This window comes from Cygnus atratus, chromosome 14 (genome assembly GCF_013377495.2).
Source record: "Cygnus atratus isolate AKBS03 ecotype Queensland, Australia chromosome 14, CAtr_DNAZoo_HiC_assembly, whole genome shotgun sequence".
NCBI lineage: Eukaryota > Metazoa > Chordata > Aves > Anseriformes > Anatidae > Cygnus > Cygnus atratus.
The window spans coordinates 8,800,435-8,828,119 of NC_066375.1; the positions used below are offsets into that span (position 1 = coordinate 8,800,435).

At 46.7% G+C, this 27,685-nt stretch overlaps 1 protein-coding gene across 5 annotated transcripts in view; it reads right to left on the reverse strand.

Moving 5' to 3' along the window:
- Positions 1 to 26,822, reverse strand: part of EBF1 (EBF transcription factor 1) — a 273,984-nt gene extending 247,162 nt beyond the window's left edge. For all 5 annotated transcript variants that reach the window (XM_035559572.2, XM_035559571.2, XM_035559574.2 and 2 more), the window contains exons 1-6: positions 25,876 to 26,822; positions 24,355 to 24,511; positions 23,972 to 24,035; positions 23,666 to 23,721; positions 14,480 to 14,553; positions 8,008 to 8,076 (exon numbers count right to left, since the gene is read on the reverse strand). In XM_035559572.2, coding sequence (XP_035415465.1) covers positions 8,008 to 8,076; positions 14,480 to 14,553; positions 23,666 to 23,721; positions 23,972 to 24,035; positions 24,355 to 24,511; positions 25,876 to 26,009 — 554 coding nt within the window. In that variant the 5' untranslated portion in view covers positions 26,010 to 26,822. The remainder of the gene's footprint in view (positions 1 to 8,007; positions 8,077 to 14,479; positions 14,554 to 23,665; positions 23,722 to 23,971; positions 24,036 to 24,354; positions 24,512 to 25,875) is intronic.
- Positions 26,823 to 27,685: the final 863 nt, after the last annotated feature.

Here is a 27,685-nt window from a genome sequence, read left to right on the forward strand (position 1 = left end):
TATGTCAGCCCTTTTTCCTCCTTTATATTTCACGAGGGGACCCACATGCTGGTACTGAGAGACAGAGCCCAAGTGTCTGTAAGCTTTTTGTCAGGTAAAAAGAGAAGAAAAAGGAAAGGAACAAGAGGAAAAGCAAAGCTAAGAGGCATCTATTAGATGTCACTAGGCTTTTGTATTCATGTCAATGATTCAGGATTAGAGTATTTGAAATAATCTTATTGAGAGAACTCAAAAGCCCCACAGAGGGAAAGCCTGCTCGGGAGCATATGGCAGAGCAGCGGACAATATCTTATTAAGGATGTGTTAGCTAACACCATTACTTTTTATATTACATTACAGAACTATCGTGCCTCAGACTGTTAGCAAGATGCCGTAGTTGAGGAATGCCACTTTGGACATCACCGCATCCGTACAAAGCCAGCCAGACCCATCCGGGTGCTTGCTGGGGGCTGTGGGTCGGCTGCCCCCCTGCCCTGACCACCAGGCAGGGGATGGGGACCCCACTCCTCACCACGCAGGGACACCAGATCCCAGACCCCATTGTCCCATCACAGCAGGGGACACGGGGCAGCTCCTGTTGGCTCTCCATCCAAAAATCCCAGCCCAGTGCCAAACTGGCTTCTTGTCAGATTAAAGGAATTTAATTTTGTTATAGTGAATGCTGCTAGCCTAAAAAAAATAATAATAATAAGACTCTCTTTTCTCTTGGACAAAAGCTTGTAATTGGAGAAATCACTCTTTAAAGTTATCTTCATCTACCTACACCTTTAGAGGCAGCAAGAAACCAAAGACAAAACAGCACTGTTCATAGCGCTTCAGTGGCTGCAGTGAAAGCCTCTATATCTGGGTCACCTTACGACTGTCCAGTATGTAATTTCAGTGACTTGAAATAAAGCCTTTTAATAACTAATTTTATATAATTCACATATTAACTGCACCAGAAAATATGTTTTCACATTTCCTATTTCCCAACACTATTTTTAAAAAGTGGGTAGAAAATTATTCATTCTGCTTTAAAAACCTCTAAAATACTGTCCTTAGCAAAAAAAAAAAAAAAAAAAAAAAGTAAACACTCATTTGATACAGTAATATATTCTGATCACAAACTACCTATGCAAAGTTGCTAATGGGACACACTGGGAACTTTGTATGGATTTCTGTACTTTTCCAGAACTGTTACAAAAAAAAAAAAAAAAAAAAACACCTTGATGCTACAGAGAAAATTCATACCAGTATTTACCATTACTGCTACAGGGGCGGGTGCTCTCTGAGGACAACGTAAAATCCATTTCTAGAAAATTGTCTCAGTCATGATTTACACAGAAACCTACAATTGTTTCCTCCTCTCTTTTAACTTTATTGGTCGTTATATTAAAAATATTTACTTTCAGCAGGCAAAAGCGAACTTGAATTTAGCATAGATATTTTGGTAGATGTGGCCAATTACTTATAAGAATACATTTCAGCAGCTTGCAAACATTTATAGATACATAGAGCATGCAAACATTTATGACTGCTCACAGGAAGAAAACCACTCATACGCCCGAGCTCCAGCAGAACAGAGCAGGTTAGGTTCTCACCCAGTAAATGCCGTGGTAGATATAAGACACTTATTTCACGTTCAGAACAATTTCAGCTAATCTGCATTAAAACTGAGGATGATCTTTGAAAATACCTTTTCCTATCGCTCCTATTTGGCTAGTTATGTGTGCATTACCATTGCAACAGCAAATGCAAAAATAAATCAGGTTTTAAGATGAGACGCTAAATTTGCCCACACTAGAAACGGTGTGTACATCCATAGGAGGAAAAAGCCAGTATTTTTTCCCCAAAGAAATCCCCACTCTTGAAAACAGAAAATCTGACCCTGAGCTGTGCAGGGAGGTCTGTGCACCAAGCACAGCCTCCCTGCTTCAAGACACAGGTGGAATTGATATTAAGGCACAGTACACAAATAGTACCCTTCGTGAGCAAAGGGAAACATGGCCCAGCCCATGCCCAAATTCATAAGGTCTTCACAATCACCTTCACATACAGCAGGTCCAGCACATCCCACACACACCCAAATAACCTCTCTGGACTGACAGAGCACGGGAAGCACGGCTGGCCTAGTCCCCAGGAGCTGTTGGTAGGCACTAAAGATGACAGCCCAATGCCAAAAGCAATCGAGTAAACTGGTCTTCAGCTTCCCTAATCCCCAGAAATTCAATGCAAGACTAAGTTTTTTGTTCTCCACAGAAAAATTTGTGAACTGTGTCAGGAGAGCCACTTCAGGTATGGGCTCATCAACCTGCCTTGGGAGTGCACAGTGCCCAGCACAATGAGCCTCCTGTGTGACAGGAGCCCCCATCACAGCACCACCACATTAAATAGTAATAATCAGGCATAGCATCACAGTGAAATAAAGCCCAAAACGCTAGCTGCAGATTCAAAAGGCATCACTGAGAGAAGCAAGCAACTATTAGAGTAGTGTGAAATGTTTGCAGTGAAACCCAAAACCGCATAAAACTTGCCTGGTTTGGGGTTTTATAACAAACTGAAAACTCAGAACAGGTTTTCTGAGAAATTCACAAACCTCCTGAAGTGAAGCTGAGACCAAATTAAGGTTTTGCATAATAGTTTTGAAATTATATAAAAATTCCTATACTCGGGGGTGGGGGAGGAGAAATGAAGCAAACAATAAGTGGGAGCTGTTCTGACCCTGACCAAGTTCACTCAACCCCAAGAGCAAAATAAATGAATTTCGGAGTGGCAGAAATACGTGCCAACCCGCAGAGACTGAAACTGAGAGGGATTTTTGCAAGGGCCCTCGCAAAGTTGTCCCCAGCTCTGGTGATTTCTTCACCAGGAAGAGGACAGACACTATTAGGAGCCCTGGAAGAGGCGCGAGCATTTCGGCCTGATCACCGTGTGAGAAGCATCTACTGATCAGAGTCCCCCATGTATCTCACATAGTCTCAAAATGCCTTTGGCTGCCTAAGTCATGTGGGAGCTGTTTAGGGTAATGCTTTTCAGATGCGTCAATCATAACCAAGTCCTCGAGGATGTTTGCTGGCGTCCTTCCCCTCTCAGCAATGTACGGGTTCACAGGCTCAGGGAGCTCGTGTGAAATGCTGGAGGCCAAATTCTGCCCATCCTCTGTAGGGGCCCAGAGGGTTTCACCAGCACAGCTGTGAGACACAGCCCCATGCAGTGCCCAGGGACCGAGGTGGGATGCTACCCCCAGCCTCCTGCAGCCCCATCCCCGAGGGGGAGTAAGACACCAGCACCTGCCCCCACCCCACCACGGCTGGGTTCAGCCACCTGGGCACAGAAAGCTGCTGCAGGAGGCAGTGATTGCCACATCCGCCCAACAAGTGCCTTCAGGAGGAGGATGCAGAGAGGGTGATGCAGCCCTGCATGTCACTCTTCCACCTGCCTGCTATTTAGGATGAAAAGATGATCGGGCCTGTAAAATACAATCCACTGCACAATGACTTGTAAAGCAGTATAACGGAGACATTGAAAGTCATTCACGCCTCTTTTCTTGCCATTGCACAATGAAATCCTACCCACAAACATAAAATTTGTCAGGTTAAGGCCTGAAAGATCTCAAAAACATCTGTAGGAAAGCCAGCTCCCTCTGTAGCCACAGCGGGTGGATGTGCTGGAGAGGGATCACAGGCAGCCCGGCCGAGCATCCTGTACAACAGGTGTCGAAAATGCACAAGCCTTCCCGACACGTGTAGCAGGCCGTGCATTAAAACCCCTCCGTGTGATCTGATAATAAAGCAGAAAGAATGTCACAGCCTGCAGTCTGTAAGTTCCCACCCCTGCTCCATTGACAAGAGCTCTGATCACCCTGGAAATGCATCAGCCACTTCTGCAAAGCCAGAGGGAGCCTTATTCCTCAGAAGCAGCACTCGAATTGGCATATGAAGAGCTTCAATGCCTTGGCTAGACCAGGGCCAGGAGAGCCCCTCGCCCTTCCCATGCTGGGCACAGAGCCCCTGGGCAGCTCCAGCACAAAGCCCAGCATCCTGCACCCTGAGGGCATCTGTCCAAGAGAGAGATTCCTGAAGTAGGTCTCATCCGTATCGATAAACCTCAGCAAAGTCGATTTCAGGTCACAGCATCAGCCTACTCACGTACGGTGGGACGAAGCAAGATCTGGGATGGAGCAGCAGTTGCCACACGGGCTGCTCACAGCCCCTCGTCCCTGCAGCATCGCACGCTGGGGTGCAGGGTCGGGGGGCAAAGCACGATCCTCAACACGGAGCCTTTTCCGCCACTATATTTGGGATTGCGGTGCTCATTTCTATTTTATCAGTCAATAGGGCTCCTGTTTTACTGGATCCAGCCATAAAAGGTAAAGAATCCCCCACAGACATGGGTAACACCACTAAATACTGGTCCCCACAGTGGTAAATTGGGTTTAAGAGTTTGGAACAGAACGGCGAGAGAGGAGCCTTTTTCCTGAACCAAGGAATAATCTAAAGCCCCACTTTCTCCCCTATGTGACTTTTGTCATTATCATCTTTTCTGATTCTTACAAAGCAAACCTAATTAGGAAGCTCTCTCATTAGTCTTCCAGAAAAATTAGCACAGCTTATGCTAATTACTCCTGTAAAATTTAATAAACTCGTTGAAATGGGAATAGTCTAATGAGGTTTTATTTATTGAACTAAGATAACTATAAGGAAAAAGGTTAGGACACCAGGATATCCAGAGTGGTAATAAAACTACAATTTATTCAATTTCTTCACAGGAATTTTATTGCAAACCTTTTAAATTCAAATATGAGTTACAATTTGAATGTTAAATCAATCTAGAATTTAATTTAATAACAGGAAGTGCTCTGTGTTTTCTTTAAGTATGATTACAATACAGCCCTGCTACTGTACTTGTAGGAGGAATTGTGCATTTGTATTGTGACAATAATACCCCTTTTAAAATGAGTTCCTGTTCATCAGAGCTTCATCTGAACACATGTAACTGGATTAGTGATAAAATATACAGGCTATGCTAAGAAGATGATTCAGATACACACAGGTTTCCAAGAAACTTCCTTGAAATGACTGCTCTCTATAAGCATAAGAGATTTATTTTGTTCTCCAGAGAAAATTTAGATCGCTCTGTGAGTATAAATTTCTTTAGGTCCCTTTCACTGCTATATCCGCTAATACTATAATGGGGCAAACTATAAAGCAATTTTACAAAGGATAAAGTCATATCCTGTTTCAAACGCAACTACAGATTTTTTTTTAAATCCCACATTTTGATTAAATAAAAATATGCGATTTACTTTTCATATACATCTAGGGTTTGAAAAAGAACACAACACATGTAACTTTGAAGTTGCCAGAGAGCCTCTTCGCCAAGTTAACTAAACCACCACAAAGACTGAGCTCCCTCTATCCCAAGTTTCTCTAGCCTCATCAAAGAGAATTAATCAATCCAAAATAGTATTCCGGCATGTAAGAAGAGGATAGCATTTCCATGTAAGTACATATGTCAAAAATCCCATAGATAGATTTTATTGTAAATTCTATGTTAGGTCAGACTCTGTGGATTCGTAGGATTTGATGCAAGAGTTAGATTAAATCCATAGGCGAGGCTTTATCAGACTGTAAGGCATGTGGGAGTGCTTTAGCCCAAATGGTAAATGAATTCTGTAAGCTCACATGCAAATAAAAATAGCTAAATATGGTTTTGCATATCAATTGACATAATAGTTTAAAATTGTGTGCATGCAGAAGTGACAATAGAGTACCACTAAACACATGTGCTGACTTGTGCAGGCGTTTTACTGTTAGAACAATTTTAACGGACTCATTTTAAGGTAAAAAGGCTCCACATAGATCGCTTCATCCTTTCCAAACCAAAAGGGAGGAAAAAAAATGAATAGGATAAATGTCACAAGATGCATCACTAAAGCCACTAACTGTATAAAGCACATACTTATTTGGCCTAAATTGTTTGAACTAGCCCTGGCCAAGAAAAGGTTTTAAGTACCCTACTGGGACAGATGCGAAGCGGCAACAATAGAAGCCACACTAATGCAATCCAGGTAACACAATCCTGTTTCAAAAACACGGGGAGGGCTAATTACAGTACTGCTGAGTCAAATTTCTTATACCACTGCAACCCACAGGAACAGGTCAAAATCAAATGTTATTCAAACCACAGTCATATCAACCTTCTGTATCAAAGTCACAATTTAAAACCAAGTGAAGAACTTAAAAGCTTAACCCATTCACCAGCCAAATGTGATTTAGTACAGGTGGTGAGGTAAGGCTTGTAAGATGAGCTTTAAATCATGTTTAGTTGTGTTTTAAATATAATCTTCAGAATTTGAATCTTTTGCATCGATTAATGTAAATACTGATAAATTGATCACTGCTAGGAAGCTAAATCTGATTTTTCATGTAAGAGTTTCCCTCTTTTTATAAGAAGCATGTAACAGACTGCATCTCTGGCTTTCATAATTTTAAATGATTTGCAACTAGCAGTTTTGCATACTAGATAGTTAAACAAAATATTTCCGTAAACCTGCCATTAGCATCTTAACATCTCACTTTCCAGTACAATGAAAAATTCATGTGAATTTTGTAGCTTTCATGTCGCTCAAAATGCCACTCTAACACCATGTTTATAGTGTTCAAGTCTGCAGCATGCTTATAAAACACATCTCTATACAGATTTCACAGTGGTTTTTTTTTCCCCAGCTTTCCCTGGTGCTACCTAATGCTCACAGAAGATGAAAATGCGCCTAGTTAAAATAGGTAGATACATCTTCTGAGATTTAAACATTCTCGGGATTACTGATTATAGCTAATCAAAACATCTGCGATAAGCTTCCAATGTATGCACTTTCTTAACAAATTCAACCCAGAGCTATCAATCTGGCAGCCTGCAGCAGCACAGTGCCCAGCCAGGCTCTGCCACCCGCCTCCTCCCTGCCTGGCACTCCGCACACCGACGAACCCCTTCACCTTTTGTCATAAAACCGCACACACTGGCATGGAAGGCACTTTGAACCTCATATAGCAAACATTAACTCAGACAATAACGCCAGGAGAAGCACACCACTCTATACTCCCGCTCCTGTATGCATAGATAGTTTCCCTTCAGGGTCCCTGTATGCGCAGATTAGCGCAGTGGTATTGCTTTCGCCAGCTGATGACAGACAGATTCAGTACTTCATGGCCATTTAACTCTTATAGAGTAATGCTGCATAATAACCTGGTTATTGCGCACGGCTTCGTACAATGATTTTTGACAATTAAAATGTAAAAATGACTATTTGGTACCATTTTGCATAATTTGCAAGCACAGAAACTGCACATGGCTCAGAACAACTAAAATAGATGTATTGTGCTACAGTGATTTACTCGGTGATGTCAGATTAGCAATATGGATCTGTTTAAAAACACAATAATTAAGATGGGCAAAAATGAATTAATCAACTGACAATACAGTCAAAATAGTATTCCAACCAAAGAAAATCACAGGAGAAAAAACCCTTAGTTTGCAGATCTATTTTTTTAACTGTTTTTATGCATAAATAAAAACCTTGAAATGTAGATGGATTGCACCCAACAGAACTACTGTAGCTAAAAGTGATAATGATTCAAACATTTTTCAAATAAAAGTTAAATATTTATAAGCACCCAACCACATTTCATAAATCACAAACTATTATTATTTTATTCCTGAAGCTTCCCTGGCACAGCATGTGAATTGAGCCACAGAAAGTCAGAAAGAAAAATCTCTTCTTTATGCACATGAATCAGTTGCAAGCATTGGAGCCCTCCAACGAGCAGGTCGCTCCGTTAGCCTCCATATGGCCCTTCCATGGTAATCGCAATTGCAAAGCACAACTAATTTGGTATCAAAAACAAAATTTCCTCCATATATACTCCTATTTCTTCCCCATTAGCAACACAGGGCAGGTGTTTCATTATAATGAGGAGGAAAAGGAAAAAAAAAAAAAAGCAAATCGAAGGAAACAATAGCAGTCCTTACCTGTCAATTATCACTGGATCTGATGGAGTCTCATTTCTGTTGCCACAGCTTTTCTTGTCACAACAGCGGCTACAGAGCAAAAGTGAAAGGATTTAGTGCGACCATTACACTGTAAAATCATCATTACGAACATGGTGGGTTCAAATTGCCGGCTAGAGTTACCACTCCGTCCCTGCCTGGAAATCAGTCAAATGCAGTGGGTCACATATGGGTTAATTACTGTGTTTAACTTCTTGCACAGCTGGTTAACAATGGAAAATATAAAAAGAGAGGGGTTTTGCCCCTTTCACAAATAATAATTCAAGGATCATCCGAAACAGGGAGACCTGTCTATTTGTGGTCTCTTATCCATGGGGTTTAACAGTTGTCCCATATGCATATGCACTCAGAATAAGGTTGCTTTTTATTTCATGAACACAGCTTTTACATTTGCTTACCACGTTATGTGGCCGCACAGTATTCCTACTTTTACACAGTGCTGAAGTCTCAACTGCCGGGAAATCTCTCCCCAAAATCCAAAAGCACAATTATTCTCCCTCTAAGAAATATTTCTGTTAAGTGGGGAGCTAAAATGCAAGCACCACCGGACTGTTATGTGGGAGTGTGCCTGTTTTCCTTTTTTTTTGGAGCATGCTGATGCCTGCTCGTGCCAGGAGAGCACCGTGCTGTGGGTGGTGCCCGCAGCGGGTCAGGTGCGAAGCTGGCACTTGAAGCACCAGCTCCGTCTGCCAGAGCCTGGCGCCATCACTGCCCTCAGGGCTCAGACTTTGAACGAAGGTGGCTTGGTGTTTCTGCAGAGATGTTAAATGGTTGGGATGAGCCCTTGTTGTGGGGACTGGCCATCAGAGCCTTGCTCCTGCAGGGAGCAGAGACCCCGGGCATGTGGACGGCACCCTGTGGTGGCACCAAGGGGCAGGGCACGGGGCCACCCCTTCAGCTCTCCCTAGCCAGACGTGGGTACACTTCACTGCTCAACAGAATTCCTGGAGAACCCAAGCCCTGTGCCACATGCCTTTGGGAATCACCATGCTCATTCCAAGTGGTGTCCCAGGGCCTGCACATCGCCGTGTGTCAGCAGTTGGCTTTGTGCATCCAGCAGTGGCCGCCCGCTACTTGCCCTCCCGCTTGGGTGGACTATTTTCTTTTCCCCAAAAGGTGGAAGCACATCAGCGCAGGAAGAAGCCCACAGAAGTGCCATGCTATATAAATAGCCCTGTTGGGAGTATGACAAAGGTTCTCTTGTGTTGCTGAACAATAGAGTGAATAATATACAGTTACCCACCAAGATTAGCAATAAAGCAACTAACCACACTAAAGATAACAAAAAAAAAAGGGGGGGGGGGGCCTTTTACAAAAACAGACTGTTTAAACATGGTTTCCAAAAGAAAAAAAAATTGTTTTCAAAGAGAGGAAAATACATAATTCTTTTCACCGCAAAAAGCTTCAAGGCAACTATTCAGGGCTGAAACTTTTCACAGTTAACACATGTGCGGTATCTTCATTTCGGTGGAAGTTACATTGTTTAGGATTGCCAAAAAAAACTGCTTAATTTTACAGCACAATACCACAATTGATCCACCAAAAAAATGCAAGAGCCTTGGCACCCAGAAAGCATTAAAATTTAGGAAGGAATAAAATATGCTGTAGGTAAATAGTCATGTGGACGTTCGGGGGGCTTTTTTGCCTATAAAAGGACTTGTCATTGGAGTGCAGCTAGAATGTGTGGGGTGAGAAAATTTACCCACAAACAAGGCAATAAAAACTGCTAATCATTTTTAAATGATTAAAATGTAATTAGAAACAGAGTTGGCACAAGTTAAGACAATGCAGTTCTTGTGACTGAAGCGAATCAGGGCTAGTCCTGACATTCTCCCAGCAGACTGCAGGGACAGAAATTGCCACGCTAACGCAGGCGAGCGAAGGTTCCCAGGCTCCCCGCTGTGCCGGGCAGACCCCCGCATCCCCCCGCACCTTCCCGGGTGCTGGCCCAGAGATGCTCCAGCCCCAAGTGAGACAGAGCCACGAGGTGGCCGGCTGAGGACAGTGTGGCCTGGAGAGCAGGGAGGACACGGCACTGCTCATGGGGTGGCCTCTTCGCTTGGCTCGGGTGTCCCAAGAGGATGTCCCAGTAGGCCTGAGCCATAGCAAGAGGCCTTTTAAAAATAAAAAGTCAAGCTAAGGTTTATTAACTTAGTAGTAGTAGTAGTCTCCCCGTCACCAGCAGAATTTGAGGCCTCATCTACCTTTGTTTTTCTATACATAAAATCAAGGCATCACACAAACCCTGAGTTTTAGATCACTTCTCATGGCACAATAAGCATTCAGCTTGCTTCGGAAGCTTTGGCTTTTAGTGTTTGCTGGACACTTGGAAAAAGTTCCTAAACGTTCAGTGCCCTTTTTCTGCTTTCCCCAAAGGAATCTTAAAAATCCCAGGAGTTTCTCCATGTTTCCAAGAAGCCCTCCAGCTCCCCACAGGATCTGAAGGTGCAGCGAGAGGCTCCAACTGCCAGCTCCTGCACTGTCCCTCTGGGATGTCCCTCCCTGGGTGGGACAAGGAGCCAGGGCTCAGGCAACATGTCACTCTGGCTCACAATAAGAAACTGCAAAAACTGCTTGGTTTGTTTTTAAAACAAATAGTCCTCAATAGTAACGCAGCCCTCTGGGGACCTGCTGCCCTCGTGCTGCCTTGCTCCGCATCTTCCTCCTCCCTTTCCCTTCCCCACGCTGGAGCATCCCTTTTCCATGCCACCTGGTCCCCACTATGGGCACACAGGAGTTTGCCACCTCACCCTGGCACCCTGCACCCCAAAACCTCCCCATCCCCAAGCCAGCACAGCAGCCACGAGCATCGCTGCCCAAAGGAGCCCTGCTTTGTGTATCCGCGCGCTCGGGCTTTCTGCGGGGACAATGAACAATGAGAAATTACGGGGTGATGGCACGTGGCCAGCGCAAATGCGACTTTCCGATCATTTAGCTGCCAGGCTCTAACAAGTCGTTAGCGAGTCTGCGTGGGACATCTTGCAGCAGCTCCCGGCGAGGCGGGCTGCAGCCCACAGCCATGCGGCCCCTGCCCCACATGGGCTCCTCGCTCCCGAGCGCTGAGGTGCAGAAGGTTCTCGACAAAACAGCTGTTAAGATTTTATTTTGCAAAGACAAAAACCATATTTTACTCCGACCTCATTCTCAGAAATCACTGAACCATTTTAGCTGAAACTTTCCAAAGAAAGTCAGCCTCAGGCTGACACCCTGCAAAGGACATTTCAGCCAGAACAGTTTAAGTTTGGCAAAGCTGTAAGCCACTGAAGGTTTCATAATGGAAATTGTTGAGGCAATATTAACTATAGATGTCCCTCCCCATGCTCCTACAATAGTAATAAATTCCACCAAGGCTGTGAATTCTCCCCAGCTATTAGCATTTTTGCCAACAGCATAGATTTTATATTTGACAAAATACAATGAAAGCCTTTGAAATAAACAGCCACCTGAAGCAAACCTCAGCCCCGCTTCCCTACCACAGCCAGGACACTCCTGTACATTTGAATTCTTTGTCTTATCCATGCCATAGTTGGAGTATACTATAAATACCCAGCTTTGTCACATAAATGCAAAGTTTTATTGTGCAGTTAGCCTTGATAGAAAGCACTGCTGAAAGTTGTTTAGAAATTAAATATCTAAAACAAGCTATTTTAAAATACAGAGCCCTCACTATTTCATGTCTGAAATGAAGAAATTTCATCTTAGGGAGAGCAAGCTGTCTTTCACACCATATGGCTAATGGTAGTGCATAGCAATTAGCTGGGCTGATTAATGGGGAACAGACTCTAATTTTATGCTTATAATTGAGGCTGCATTTGCACCCCTGGTGCAAATTCAGCACATCCCAACTTCCACTTACAACAGGCAAGAAATCAAGAGAAACAGAATGGTGTGGAGAGAGATTTTTTTCCCCTTCTAGACCCCTAAAGAGCATCAGATTTGCAATTTAAAAGAGTGTTAGCAGCACAATAGATGACAGATTTGTGCAATAGGGTCAAGCGGCCTGGTAAACAAACAGCACCCTCTTACAAATGTATAGGCAGAAGAGGAAATGGGGAATATCTAATATGAGCTGTAAGAAATTTGAATACATCTCCCCCACCCCGTCAGACACACATTTGCCTACCGTGGTCAGATTTTTTTTTTTTTTTTGCTACCCCTCCACCTTATGCTCGTGAAATACAAAGCCAGGACTGGCAGTAAACGAATCCAAGGAGAGGAATAAAGCTCCTGATTAAGCGAATTTTGAGAACAAAAAAAAAGCATAAAGTGCTTTAATAAAGGGAAAGACGGCTCCAAATGACGTAGCACATCTTTCCACATTCCCAGAACGGAAATAATTTTATCTCAGTCAAACTATATTGACACGGCTGTAAATCTTTGATGTAGCTCTTCTGGTTAAAACTCAGCCTCCTATGTAAAGTTTCCATTTATTTATTACTCTTGATGTTTCTAAAGTATTTGTAATAAAATTAACGCATTACATAGGTAAGCCTTCCTGCTGCACTAGGGCTTGGTGAGAGTGTCCCGGTGCTGGCAGGGGCTGCTGCAGGGACGGATGCTCCTCTCCTCACTGCTGGCCTCCAACCGCTCTGCAGAGCTGCAAAGGCTCCACTCCTAAGTTTGGGTGCTCAGCCAGAGTCGCAGGCAGATTAATTCCTACCTCAAAACCTTGCGGTCTAAGAGCCAACAGAGCACATCACCCAAGGCTAAGAGCACATTCAGGCCCCAATGCCACAGGCACTTGCGCTTAATTTCACCCACTGTTTCACTGGGCTTCTTACACCAGAAAAGCAAAGCGTGCACTTCAGCCTTATCAGGTCAGGGGCCTCCTTTAATATTTCCATGAATTGTTCCTAGCTAGGTATCTAGTGCGAAAGCGGTGCTAATTGGGCCAATGAATTTTAGGGCAATTATGAGTTGTCAGCGTGACTGGGTTTCCATTTGGAAAGGGAGAACTGGCCGGGAGTCCTCAGCAAAGCAACGCCCCCGCTCTCAGCAGCGGCAGCAGCTCCAGCACCTCTTGGAGGTCCCTGTCTGCTCTCAGATGGCTCTCAACGGGCTCTCTGGTTTCCCAGAAAAAGCCAAACCTGCTGAACGAAGCAGCCTGGAAAAATAGGATATGGAAACTAAAAATCCCTCAAGTCCTGCAAGTTGTGGGGTTGCGTGGGGTTGGCAAAGCAAGGAGAGCAGCTCCCTCCTCTCTGCCGGCATTGCAGGGAGCTGCCCTCGAGCTGGGTTTTATCAGAGAGGAGCCGTTGGGAAGGACCAAACATGCAGATCCCCAAGAATGAAGAAACATAACTAAAAAAAAAAATAATAAAAAAATCAACCAGCAGAGAAGTTTCCATCTGAATATTTTGTCTAAGACTCTCCCCCACCAGGAAACCCTCATCCAAGTTTATTCTCTTAGAAGTGGGTACCAGTTTTTACCCTCAAGTTACTCCTTTTTAGTAAATGTGTTTTGTAAAAGTTACAACGCATGCAATGGCATTTTTACAGTCTTAAAACAACTGATTGTAACAATGAGCTTATGCAAGAACGCCTCGTCTTCCACCAGGGAATTATTTTCTGCCATCGAATAACATGTAACAAATGAGTTTTTCAGACATGCAAAAACACTCACTAACTTTAATGAGACTGCAAGGTCAAGCTCTCCTAGGTGTCGGAGGGGTCTTTGAGAAGATGCTGCCTTCCCTGCAGCGGGAAGGAAGCAGAAGAGGCTTCACCTATTGCTACCAGCCAGAAAGGAGAAGGAAGTAGCTGCCTGCTGCAGAAGCGCCGCACCCGGGGAAGAAGATATTTGACTGTCCCGAATTTAAGTGACCAGCCCCAGGCGGGAACGTTCAGGGGAACATAGCGCAGGGCAGGGCCAGATCTGCCTGGGGAAGTTTGATGAAAAGCAAAAAACAGCCGGTGCTGGGCTGGGGGAGCATCGCCTGCTTGGCTCGGGCTGCATGGGCAGCGGGCGAGCAGCCGGAGGGGCAGCGGGCTGCAGGGCAGGAGGCTGCAGGGCAGCCCAGCCTCGGCCAACAGCCCAAAAGCCTCCTGGCTTCCCGTCCTCCTGCACATCCACAGGCAAACAGAAATGACTGCTTTGTCATTTTTCTGGGGATGTTTTCTTAGGAATATTGGCGGGGGGGAATAGGGAGAGGCTATAACTGACTCTTAATTTTGGTGAAGAGACCTTTCGTGGGCTACAGAGTCTAAATGCAAACCAGTAGCGTGCTGTTAAGGAAAACTCTTTATAAATTGAAAACTGCTGTGACGACTGAGACCTTGCTGCTAATTACTCACACCGAACTGTGTTATTTTTGGATTGTTTAATGCAAGAAAGATAAATTTAAGTCCTAAAATAGCTGCAGGTTCAACCTAGATTTTGAGAGACAGATTCATCTTCTCATCACTAATTAGCTGGAAGCAGGGTAGCTCTTACCTGCACATTATTTCATGCGTGAGCAGAACTCGGCACATTTCTGGGTTCTTGTCTTGGCCTTCATACACTATCGCCTAGAAACAAAACACATTTTTAGCTGTGCATCAAGTGGAGTTTGGAGAAAACAAAAAAGGCATCGCAGTAACTGAGCGCGCAGCTGGCATTGCAAGCTAAGTCGCGGGGTAGGGAGACGGCGTCACCGCTGAACCTGCTAAAGATTTGTGGTTGGAAAACAACACAAGCTGAGTACAGCTAAATTCCCTCCTCGCCGTTGCACATCTCTCAAGCTGTGTGTAGGATGGGTTTTTTTAGTAGTCAAGACAACCACAATTTTCTTTTCAATTCAGAATAAAATATAAACCTAATAGCATTAAAAGAAAGGGGGAAAAAAAAAGAAACAACAGCAAGGCTTGGCATACTTTGGGTCCTATTCATTAAAAAAAAAAAAAAAAAAAAAAGGGACAGAAAGAGAGAGCTCATGCATTTTTAATTCCAAAAGCTGCACACTGCGCAGCCCAGGCACTTTCCTGGTAGCTCCTGGAAGCGCTTGGGCCTGATTCTGCCCCTGAAGCTCACAATCCAGAGAGCAGCTCTGGAGCTGCAGGGATATAAATAAGTGAGAGGCAGGCCCTGCCAGAGGATACCAAAACAAACAGAGGATAAACCAGCCTGGGAAGTTTGACTCTGAGATAGCACGGGGAGAAGGCTTTGAGTTAAAACTGTGGAAAGACGCTGCCTTTCAAAAAGAGTCGATTTTTGCAGCCCTCCCACCAGCAGGACCGGGAACGACGGCGAGGGATCGGCGTCACATACCAGCAGAGTTACCGCTCGCTCTAGAGAGTTTCCATCTGATTGGGACAGAGTTTTGCTTTCTGCCCACACACACACACACAGCCCTGGCTTGTCACTGCTGATTCACCCCCAAAATACCAGCAGCTGGGCAGTATCTGCTCCAGGTTGTCCCATTGCCTCCAGCAGCAAATCAAGACAGAAAAGAAATTGCCTTTGCAACAGCAACTTTTGATGGCACTGAGGTTCCTGAATCTTTCAGGGTGCCAGTGCACAGCTGGGATCAGATCAATGAGCCTGCTTCCCAGCGTCAGCCCTGCCCTCAGCCCGTAGTGGGACCCTGCCAGCCTCTAAAACACAGACTTAGGAAGAAGAAATCGGGGAAACAAACCCTGCAGGTAAAATGACATCTGATATGGGTATCCTTAAAGCTAACATTAAATTAGTTTTTGAAAGTTAAAAAAAAAAAAGTAGGTTATATGGAGGAAATATATTTTATGGGATGAGACAGTTCTGATAAGGAAGTGTGGAAAATACCTTATTTTTTTCTCATTAGTATCTTGATACATAATGAAGTGAGATCATGTGAACTGCTTTCCCAGTCCTTGCAAATATAACCCGCTAAGGGTAAGAGGTGTCGTACCTACAACGGAGGCATGATTCCCGGGACACACAAATCTGAAGAGGCATGAGCTGATTTTTAACACCATGATATTAGTAATGCTCAATCTTAATAATATGAATTATAAAATGATTTAGCAATTCTATAAACAATACCAGGAATGGCTCCGTGTTGTCTCTGCTAATTTAAATCCTTCCCTTTCAGTTTTGCTGCGTGCATTTCCCCACAACCTGGGAGCCAGTATAATTTTGCTGCTGATGAGATAGAACAGAGAGCTCTGGTGCCATTGCACCGGTACAGAGCATCACCAGCTTTTGCCCTCAGTCCAACCAGAGAGGGACACAAGCTGTGAACCCAGCACATGCAGGGGACACAAATGTGGCTGTAGGACACATGCAAAGCCCTCACAGCACAGCCACTAGTAAAAGCCCTGACCCACGCTGGGACCTCGCTTCCCTGGCGGCTGCTGGATGAAGCACATAGGGATGCTTTCCCAGCAGTGCCCAGGGGCTACAGCTGATTTGGAAGATGCCCGTACAGACGTGCATGGGGATGTACGTCAGGAATTGGGACAAATTCAGAAGATCTGTATTTCCATGCCTTAAAAGAGAAGATGGGATGAAGATTCTAGCCAAAACCAGGGAACCAAAGGAATCAGCTGACAACAGTGGGATCAGCAGAGACACTGCAAAGACCACAGAAAACCCCAGACCAGGTTGTACCTGGCAGTGGGACCGGCCAGGTACAGGCCAAGCTTAGGGCTCTTGTTGGACCTAATCAACAAATAATCAAAGAATAATCTGCTTCTGAGAACGCAGAGCAGATCTGCTTCTGAGGCCTTTAGTGGAGACGAAATCCTCCGGTCCCCCCTCGCCTGGCACAGCATGAGATGGTGCCCAAGAGAGGACTGCTGGGCTTGGCTCCCCCTTCTTAGAATTTCAAACCTTCAAATAAATTTGCCCAGCCTGGGTTACCTTGTTGCCAGTGAATTCAAGCCAGCAGTAGAAATGACCAAGCAGAACACAAAACCTACTTTCTTTTCTCCCCTCCTCTCTCTCTTCCCCTTCTCTTCCTGCTGCTATGCTTACTTAACCTCCAGGTACCCGCTTAAATAACTCAACTAAATAGCAATAATGAGCGGGCAGAGTCAACACTGTGGTACATAATCACCTTGTCTGTTGTGTTTAACGTCAGTGATCCCTTCTTTGCGTGCATGACATTCTTCAGCCTTCGTCTACGTTAAGGATTTGCTTTTCACTTTGTTTGCATTTGACTACTAATATTGCACCGATGCACACCGCGGTTTCTCACTGTTAAGTGCAGGTCCTTCCATACATCCTATTCCACCAGGAATTTCTGGGGAATTTTAGGAAGCAGGAGGAATTGCCGAGTTCACTTCTCATCCCCAACTCCCATTCCTATTTCCCAATTTGCTTGTGCAAATGGGTGTGCAAAGCACCAGCTGTTTACTCCCGTGAATGACTCCCTGAGAGCGTTACAGACCCTCTACCGCCTTTCAAACTGCGCTGCTCTAAAACACTGATTCTACAATTAGTTGCAAAAGGGAAACAGGAACTGCTGAAGTTTCACATCTTTATAGCTGCCAGAAGTATTTTTACAGGAAGGGTCTACGATGTTACCGTTGTGAAAATATTTAACTTTAAGATTTGAAAAGATACTATTTTAACAAAGCAATCTGATTTATTTTTTTTTTTTAATTAACGTTCAGGCTTTGACGCAGGCTGACTGTGGCAGGAGTCCCCGCCGCACGAACATCATCGCAATTTTGTCAAATAGGGATCACATTAATAAGAGATAAAGTGAAAGTTACAGTGTATAAACTTAGACCACAGCAGAGCTAAAAATAAGCCTGCAAATACACATCAGAGTTGCACAACAAAACACCAGCAAAGGAAATGAAAATTATAGATTTTGTTTTTCCTTTTTGTTTACTTCTTGTAGTTTTGACTCGGTGCATCCCATAAGCATTTTGAAATAGATTTTCTTCTCCTGAACTTAAATATTTCCCCGCAAAACTCAGCTTACATTTGTAAACCATTACTCACATAAGTAACCTTTCTACAAGAAGCCCCAGTGAGTAACGATCGCTCATGCACAAATGGATTTCAAAATCAGGCCCTGAAAAACTAATGTTGAAATATAAGACTCCTCACTTCCATTTAAATAAAACTGCATTAAAAAAAAAAAAAGTTAAATCAAATGCAATTCACTACTTGCCAACACATAAAAATTACTAAATTGAGCACATCCCAGTCATTTCTAGACAAGTGCATCCAACAATTTGAAAAACTTTTCAGTGAGAGTTCATAAAAAATAAAATAAAGGGGAGGGGGGTAATATAAAAGCCAAGACTACAGTTCTCATTTAAACCGGTTTTTTGCAAGTAAAGATGGCAGGATAAAGCAGTAAAATAGTTGATGAGTAAGTTGGAAAAATATAAAGGCAGATTCCATCCTTAGCTATTCCTGAATAAATCCAGATTTATGCTGGTACAACTGTGGGCAGAATCGCCTCGTAGCGTCAAGTTGCCAGTCAGGCAATCCTGCTCTCTGAGCTGGATGAGAAACAAGCTTGAAGGACTGAGCTCATGGCCATTATAGTATTCAGTTATGTCACAGCCTTGATTTTAAAAGAGGGAGAGAATGAGAGAAATCACCAGCACGCATCTAAATCCACTCGCTTTCAAATTCCTCATCTGTTTCGCAAAACAAACTATCTCCTTTACTGAAATAAAGGAGGAAAAAAAAACACTCATTAGAATGAGGGTCTTTTCAAAACAGAACTAAAATGATTTGCAGTGACGTATACAGACATACACACAGAGAGAAAATAAAATCCTGGCCCCACCGAATTCAATAGGAGTTTTGCAATTGACTTCAGATGGGCCAGGATTTCACCCAGCGAGGATTAGGCTTGTATCCGCTATATATCTACACAGAGAACGCTGCAAATTCAGTGCATTGCATTTATTTGGCTTCGAGTGCTTAACCCCTAATTACCCAAGTTTTTCACTCCTCGCCCAGGCAGAATTTCTACTCTTCCCAGTACGGTTTACGCCGGACAAGCAGCACAGCACTGGGTCCCCAGGAGAGGACATTTAGTTCGTGCTGCGTCTCAGCGCACAATTCAGTAGCATCTAATTATTTTATCCGGTCTCCCCCTGCCTTTGATACACAGCCTGCTTATCGACGTATTCACACAAATTAAATAAATTTATCTCTCCTAATATGTTCATTTTTAATGGTTTTCAAACATTCACATGGAAACAGCTCTAGCGTAAATATCCCAGAACAAATGGCTGTATATTATACAGGAGGGAGCAGTTGGGCTGCCAGACTGGGAATGCACCAGGCCATCTGGCTCAGGCAGTCTCTCCAAAATCCTCAGCTTTGTTTTCACCCTCAGACTCCAAACAACACATTTTCCACTGTGATGAGTTTACATTTTCCCAAACACAGGTCCTGATCATGCATGCAAATTCCAAACTTCTCCATTCCTCTCTGTACAAGAAAATTAAAATCACCTGCGCTTCTGACATCTCACCAAAGGAACAAGAAAGCTGCTAAAATCTGGCGCAATGTAAACTTTCCCCGTCACAGGGGTTAGGTTTTGTTTTATGTTTGCGTGAAATTTCTCTGAGTCTGCTGAGGCTCCTCTGAACTTATTGATAACATTTTTTTCCCATGCGTGTAGCTGCCAGAGAAGGGCCAGGCTATGCACAGAATAGAGAGCTGATCAAATATCTGCATACATCAGAGAATATCATAGTGAAAACAACAGAAAAACCATTTGCATCCAGAGTTACAGTACTGAAAAAAAAGCAAAACATAAACAGAGCTCAAGTCTGAAGGAAGGATTTTTGACTCATGAGGGTTCTCAACAATAGACAATAACTATCTTGCAAAACTTATGATTTTTAAGATGCCTGAGCCATATTACCATCCGTTATATCTTATGAATGAGAAAGGCTGAAGGAAAAATGGGTGGGGAACAAGTATGTCAGATTTATTTCCTCCATCTTTCCTAATAGTGAAATATCTCAACTTTATGAAAATACAGCTGAAGAAGTGGAAGGCATCTCTTCTCTGTAAATATATTAAAATCCTCAGACTTGCCTAAAAACTCTGCTTTTATTTGAGCAGACATATTTCACATTTTGCAGGCAATTTCAAAATGCATCATTGTTAACGCCAGACCTACTGCAGTAGAAGCTGCCGGTTTACGGATAGCAACAGCTATAAAGTTTGGGATCCTACGGGGTTTTGAACGCATTAGGAATGTGAACCCAACATAAAATGAGGTGCCAAGATAACATAAAAGAAAATTTAATTAAGACAGCATTGACGCTGAGTGTTGTTACCCTAACTGAAGAGAACTTCCCCCAACATAAACGATTTATGCACAGTATTTACAATTTTAAAATGACGGGCATGCATTTTAGAGTCAGAGCAAGACTCCTCAAAGGCAGGCAATTACCATCGTACCCAGCACTTCTCTGGGGCCACCACCAAAGGCCAAGCACGTTACCCAGAATATAACTGGAAACAATGCATTTTGAGCCCAGTCCTGCCCGAGTTTCCCGTTCAGAAGTCCCACAGCCCAGACCACCAAGGAGCACGCATGCAACAAAAGCTCGTGTTTTGAGGGAGCGCATGCATAGTTAATACCTACACCCTAGACCTGCCCTGGGATGTAGTCGGTGACAAAATTTGTGGTTAGTTCAGTAACGCCACTACCCAGCCCCGCTTCCCATAGTGCATCGCAGCCGGGAGAAAACGTACACAGGCGGCAGCACACAGCCCTCCCCGTGCTACACCTATGGCAAGGCTCGTGGATTAGTTTCTTAGTTGGGCATAGCCACACGAACAATGATAAATCCTGATTTATTCAGATCAAGAACTCCATAGAACAAGGAATATCTACTATTTATTACACACACAGCATCCAGCACAGTGCAGCCCTGCCTGTCTACCTGCTGATATAATGCATGCTGCTAATGGGACATTTAAGTTAAATCTACGAGTGGTCCAACACAGAGAAAGCTAGGTCTGATTTGCAGAATAGATTTTATTTTATCTTACCTAACGTAATAATCCGCAGCTGTGCAAAACTTTGCAATTTATAATTGTGAGACAAAGAGAATATAGTTAAATCTGATATGTCCATATATATATATATATATATGCATACTATAAGGAAAGAGCCACAGATACTTTCCTGTACGATCTGGGGAACCTAACTCATTCAAGCTTTGCTTCTGTGGGATTTTTAATTTGCCACCAAAAACCTCAGAGTAGCTGTAATTTCAGTCTGGGAATTCACAATTATTGAGTGTGTGAATGTGCGTGTGTGAGTATTGAGAAGCTACTTGCCAGCTGAAACATGTATGCTTCTGCAACAGTTTCATTTAAAAGTAATCATTTCATTATCCAATTTGTTCTGAGCGTCATGAACTAAAATACTACACCTTCAACTAGGCTGACAATATATATTTAACTTTCATTAAAAATTAAAGAATTTTCAGACAGTCTTTGCAATATTTAATTACAGTTTGATGATTTGAAAGTTACTTGAGATTCTTCTATATAATTCACTGTCGTAAAATATAAATGATACATTCAACATTTGGGTGAGCTTCTGTCATGTGTTGTACTTCACTTCCTAATAAGCATTCAGTAACCGAAGCGATCACAACTCTGAAATAATTTCACTTTTAAAAAAGAAAGAAAGAAAAAAAAAAAAAAAAAGAAGACAGGAGGGGATTTTAGCCCCTGGCTCCCCAAAAAATACGGACAGGCACATGTCACAGTTTTGACATGAAAATGCCCTATTTTTCACAAGCAATTATAGACATGCCTAAAGAAATTATATTTGTGAAACTAATGTTTGTTTAAAACATCCCTTCGCTCCCTGCTTTCTAATATAAGTTCAGAGAGCTTTTGTTCTCAAATCCTCGCTTCTCAACTCCCTTACACTTTACCCAAAATCTTTAATTTGTACTAACTTTGTTTTTGTAAGACTTCCTGAAATCAGATTTTTTTTTCATTGTGAATGTGCTTTAAAGCTACATGGTATGTTTTACAAATAAACTGTATCTCAGGGTTTCTTTCCCCCTTTCTCTCCAAAGACCCTCTGATGACTTGATAATAATGAGAGACCAAGAGGTCAAACAGTGCCTTAGGATGAACTCTTCATATGCAAGATGCCTTTGTTAAGAAAATTATTTTGAAACCATTGCTCTACGTGAGTTCAGGGATCTGTTTTCAACAGGATTATGAACAGAGGCTTTTGCATTTCCGTAATGATAGGAAAGCTATTTAAAGATAATATTTATTGATGGTCTCTCTCATATGGTCTGCAGTGAAATACCCAAGCTCCAAAAGAACTAAAGAGAGTTCACATATCAGAAAGATTTTGTTACTTTTAAGACAAACTAACCTATCCGTGCCTGAAAAACAAGGAACGGCAGCAAACACTTTCCAAGGCTTGCTGTGGAAAAGGGTTTATTGCTGCTGTTTTAATTCCTACAGGGAATGGGCTCTGTTTGGAAGTGTATGGTTTAACAGAGTTCAGATGCATAGTGGATTGTCCAGTAAAATTCATCCAAGTTTCCCCCCCCCCTACTTTTTTTCCCCTCTCTGTTGAAAGACGGTCTTCAATAGCAGGAAAAGATGTTTTGGGACCATCAAAGAGAGTTTTCTAAAACAAACTTAGCCCTTGGAGCTTTACGTTTTGCTGTAGAAAAAGAAACCCAAGCAGAAGCCAGGAGTTTTTTTCCCCTGCAGACAACTGGGTTTGAACATAGAGATTTACTTTGTATCGGTGAAAAAAAAAAAAAAAAAGCTTATTGTTTTCCTTTTTCTTAGATGAAATAAAATTTGAGAAATTTTTTTTTACAAGCAAAACAGATTTAGGAAAACAACACATCTTAAGGATAAAAGGGTTTAAAAACGTCCCCACTATTTAAAAGAAATGCATTACAAGGCAAAAAGATTCTGACTGAAGCAGAAGGGAAAGCTAGAGCAACGTTTTTTTAAAAAAGGGAGAATCGATTTGTTCAGACAGTCCCTTTGTAAAAACCCTGCTTTCATACCGAAAAGTGTGGGGTTTTTTACAGGTAGACGCGCACGTTATTACTCTGGAAAGCTAAAGAGCAAGCTCCAAATTCGGGTTAATCCATTTACAAGCACTGCTGCCCTACAGCCCTGCTCGAAGCCGCCCAAGGCGCTCGCCGCTCCCCGCGCAGCTTTTCGGGGGGCTCTTCCGACATGCAAATCCGCCCCGATCTCATCGCTCCTCCTTTACACCCGAGCCCCAGCGCAACTGAAGCAAAGGCAAATCCGAGCCCTGGCGTCCGAGCAGCGGCTTGTGCTCCCAGCGCTTGGTGGGCTGGGGAAAGGGGAGGGGGGGCCGGGAGGTTAATTCTGACAATTAAGCGGCTAAACAGCCCCCGGCTCGGGCCGGCTGGAGAGCCGCCAGGGTTTTTTTTTTGCGGAGCTTCCCCCACAGCCCGGCTCCGGGCTGCTCCCCGCGGGGACTCTCCTCGCCTGCCCCGCAGCCCCGCCGTCGGGGTCGGGCCCCCCCCCAGCCCGGCCCTAAAACCCCCGGCGCTGCTCGGGTGCGGAGCGGGGAGCTCGGGCAGCCCCTTTACAATCCAGGGAGGAGCCGCTCCGCACCGCTCAGCACCGGGGGAGGGTTTTTCGCCTCCTCGGGCCGCCCCGCCGAGCCCCGCCGGCCGCCCCCGCAGCACCCACCTGCTTGGTCATGGAGTCGATGAGGCGAACGTAGAAATCCTGCTCCGTCCTGATCCCTGAAACAAGGCAGAGGAGTGAGGAGCGGAGCCGGCCGGCGGCGGTGGGACCGCTCCGGGGCTCGCCCGAGGGCTCGGAGCCGTCGGGGGTCCCGGCCGGAGCCCCCCGCCCCAGCCGGGCACAGGGAGCAGGGATGCGCGGAGCGGAGGGAGCCGGGACGGCGGCTCCCCGGGTCCCCGTGGGGTTTTGCAGCCCGGGTTCCCCGAGGTGGCGGTGTTGGGGCTGCCCCCGGGGGCTCCCAGCCCTTACCGTTGCTGTAGAGCAGCTGCAGGCGGTAGTGGATCCCGTTGTTGGTCTTTTCGCTGTTGGCTTCCTGAATTCGAAGAAGACAGGGGAGATGGGGAAAGGGGGGGAGAGAAATAATAAATACATCGCGGGAAGTTTCACCAGCGCTTGGGTGCCGGGCAGCCCCGGGGCTGGACGAGGCAGCTCTCGGCTCCTTCCCCTGCCCCGGGCACATGGGGAGATAAGAGAAGACTCCCCCCAGGCTGCCCTCTGGGCCGAGGGGAGAGCGAGGCGACCGGGAGGCGGCGGAGGCTCCCGGGACGAGCCGGTGCCGAGGCCCCGGGGGAAAGGAACGGGGAGGGCCCGGGAGAGGCGGCCGGCTCCCCACGGGGCCCCGGGCTACTCACCTTCTCCTTCTCCACGAAGCCCACGAAGGCGGTGCGCTCGATCTCCACGGGCTGCCCCTGCCGGTCGTACAGAGCCAGGACGAAGTGGAAAAAGTTGGATTTCCTCAGGTTGGAAGGAGGCTGCTTCTCGAAGTGAGCCCGGGCCAGACCCACTCCGCTGGGACCACAAAGAGCCGGGTTAGCGGCAGCCCCGACGGCGCGGCCTCACGCCCCCCGGCCCGCTCCCGGCCCATTGCCTTCCCCCGCAGGGGCCCTGCGGGACCCCCTTGGGTTCCCCCGGCGACCGAGCATCCCTCCCTGACCCCCCCAGGGCTCTTCCCTCCGGGCCGGGGCAAAGTGATGCTCCAGCGCGGCCACGTCGGAGCCCCGCGGGGCCGGGAGCGCGGCACGGCCCCGACCCCATCCCGCCCTGCGGGCAGCCCGGAGCCCCGAGCAGCGCCCCCGGCACCCCCAGCCGGCACCCACCAACCCTCCCCGGGGGCCGTGGCAGCTCGCAGCCGGCCCTGCATGGCGGGGAGCGCTCAGCCCCGGCGGTGCGTTGCCCCGCGGAGCGGCATGCTCCTGCCACTTCTCAAAGTCGGCTCGAAGCTGTCACCGGAGCGCCCATGTGCCTTATCTTTCAGTTTCAGTCCTGCTGAGCCTTTCCTCCCCTCGCCGGAGTGGTGGGTAAACACCGCGAGGGCAGCCGAGGAGACAACTTGAAATATTTCAGGGTTGTCCCTGCACAACTTTCCCTTCCTTAGAGGGCTCCAAAGGGAGGGGTGCGGGGCGAGGTGGGAGACACCGGGAGATGTCAACACCAAACTTCTGGGCTGCTGCCGGCTCCAGGGCTCAGGCTGCGATTCCGGCATCGGTTTTTATTTTTCCCGGGGAAGAGGATGGGGAGAAGGAGAAACGAGAGAGAAGGCGAGGCTGGGTGCAGCTCCGCCAAATCCACCTCCCGGTTGAAGGGATTTCTTTTTTAGAAATCTAAGATAAGTGGCAGTGGTTTTACAAAGAGGCTTCGAATTTAATTTCTCCTCGAGAAAGCTTCGCAAAACTCCCCGCTTATCGGGGGAAAAGGAGGGAAGCTGCTGATGCTGACGAGGATAAGAAAGAGAAGTAAAGAAATATATTTTGGAGACATTCGTGCACAACTCGGGGCTTATCGGAGGAGGAAAGTGTCATTTGGAGATCTTAAGACTAAATCAGCAGCAAACATAGTTTTGAAAACTCCTTCCTCCGCGCGAACACAAGAGGCTCGAGAGATTAAAACCTATCTATCCCTACCTAGCAGGACTCACCGCTTCCCTTATTGTTACGATGCTGATTTTCTTTTTTTTTAATAAAAATGTCTTTCCTACGGGACGAGAGGGAGAAACATTTAACTGGCCGCATCTACGCGCGACTCCCTGCTGGCAGCAGAGCTCCGGAGCCGGCTTTTTGGTGGTGCTGGGGGGGGGGGAAAGGCGATGCCCGGGGGAAGCAGCGCTGCAGGAGCCCCGGGGTGCGGAGCGGGGCGCGGGCGCGGAGCCTGCCTACCTCTGAGCGGCCGTGCTGGCGTCCAGGACGCCGGCTCCCTGCATCCACGTCCGCACCGCGTTCATCCCCGCGCCGAGGGGCTCTTCCTTCATGCTGCTCCCACTCCGCTGGATGCTTTCCTGAATCCCAAACATGAATCAGAAACAAGAGCGCAAATCTTCCTTCTTTACTCGAAAAAAAAAAAATATATATATATATAGTGATGAAATCGCCAGGCGGACTGTTATGTGTGTTTTTGTTTCTCTCTCTCTTTCTCTCTCTGCAGCTGATCTCGGGAATCAAAGCAAGTCAGAGAAAGCAAACACAGGCACGCACATTTAAAAAAAAAAAATCCAGAGGCAATCAGAGCCCGGTTTTGTTGCTGCTGTTTGCTGCGTGTGCAGTTTGTTTGGGTGCTTGGAGGGGCTTGCGGGGTGCTGGGGGCTGGCTGCAGCGCTCACAAGCCGGAGGAGTACTTGAAGTCCCTTTTGTATGAAGACACCCCTCGGATGGCAGCAGGCAAAGAGGAAAAAAAAAAAAAAAAGAAAAAAAAATCTCGGCTGGCAGTTTAAGAAACAATAGGACGGACGGGAGCTGCGGCAGGCTCTGCTACATCAAGTGTCATTTTCCAGTGACAAGAGAGGCAAGTTTTCCCCCCCTCTCTCTCCCTCTCCTTTCCCCCTCTCTCTTTTCTTTCTTTCTTTTCTCCCTCTTTTCTTCTCTTCTCTCCCAGCCGAAGCGCTCTCTCCTCCCTCCTTCAGCAGCGCAGGAAGCGACTTGCCGGAGCCGGGCGCACGCCGGGAAGGGAGCGAGAGGGGCGCACCCGCGGCGGCACGGACGGACGGACGGACGGACGGAGGGAGACCCTGGGGCTCCCGGTGCCCGCGCCCCCTCCCTCCCTCTCCCGCAGCGCCGGCCCGGACCCGCCGCCTCTCCCTATGGGAGCCACTTTGACTGGCCCCGCCGCCCGACACGAGCCCCGCAGCCCCGGCGCCCGGGGGGCGGGGCCTGGGGGAGACACGCCCCCTCCTCATTTGCATCGCGTCACCTCTCCGCCCTCCCTCCCTTTCCCTTCAACCAATGGCCGCCCGCGAGGTGCAGCCGCGGGGGCGAGGACACGCCCCCCTTCGTTAGCATAGCCACGCCCCCTCCCGCCCAGCCCGCACGGCCCGGGGGAAAGTTGCCCCGCGCCCCCCCCACCCCCCCCACCCCCGGGGGGGGGGGGGCGTAATTAACACAGACGCGATCGCGCCTTTGTTCAGCGAGGAGGCGGCGGCGCTGCCGGCCGGGCCCCCCCCGCTGCCGGGTACCGGCGCTGGGACACCCGGGGGGGGTCGGGGGGGACACACAGGAGGGACACAGCCCCCCCCCCCCACTGCCCCCCACCCCGGGACCCCCCGCCCAAAGCCGGCGGTGCCCGAGCGAGGCACGGAGCGGCCCCCCCCGGGGCACCCCCGTCCCCTGCCCCGGCACCTTCCCCAGCTGCAAACCGCCCCTCCCCGGCCCCTCCGCATCCCCCCCCATCGGCCATCCCTCTCCCTGTCTCCGTCCCCGGGCAGGGCGCGATGGGAGCGCACCGCTTCCCAACGGGACGGCTCGGGGGAAAAGTGCGCTTGGAGGTGGTTTGTTCTCCTAAGGGAAACAAGAAAATAATCATCATCATAACAACAATAATAATAATAAAAGGCAGCCCTGCCCGCGCTGCCTTGCCCGCACCTCTCGGCAGGGGTCCCCGCACGACCCCCCGGTGCCCCCTCGGTTCGCTTCGGAGCCGCTCCCCCGGCGGGTGGCTGCTGCCGCGGGGGGGGGGGCGCCGCCCACGCGGGTCTCG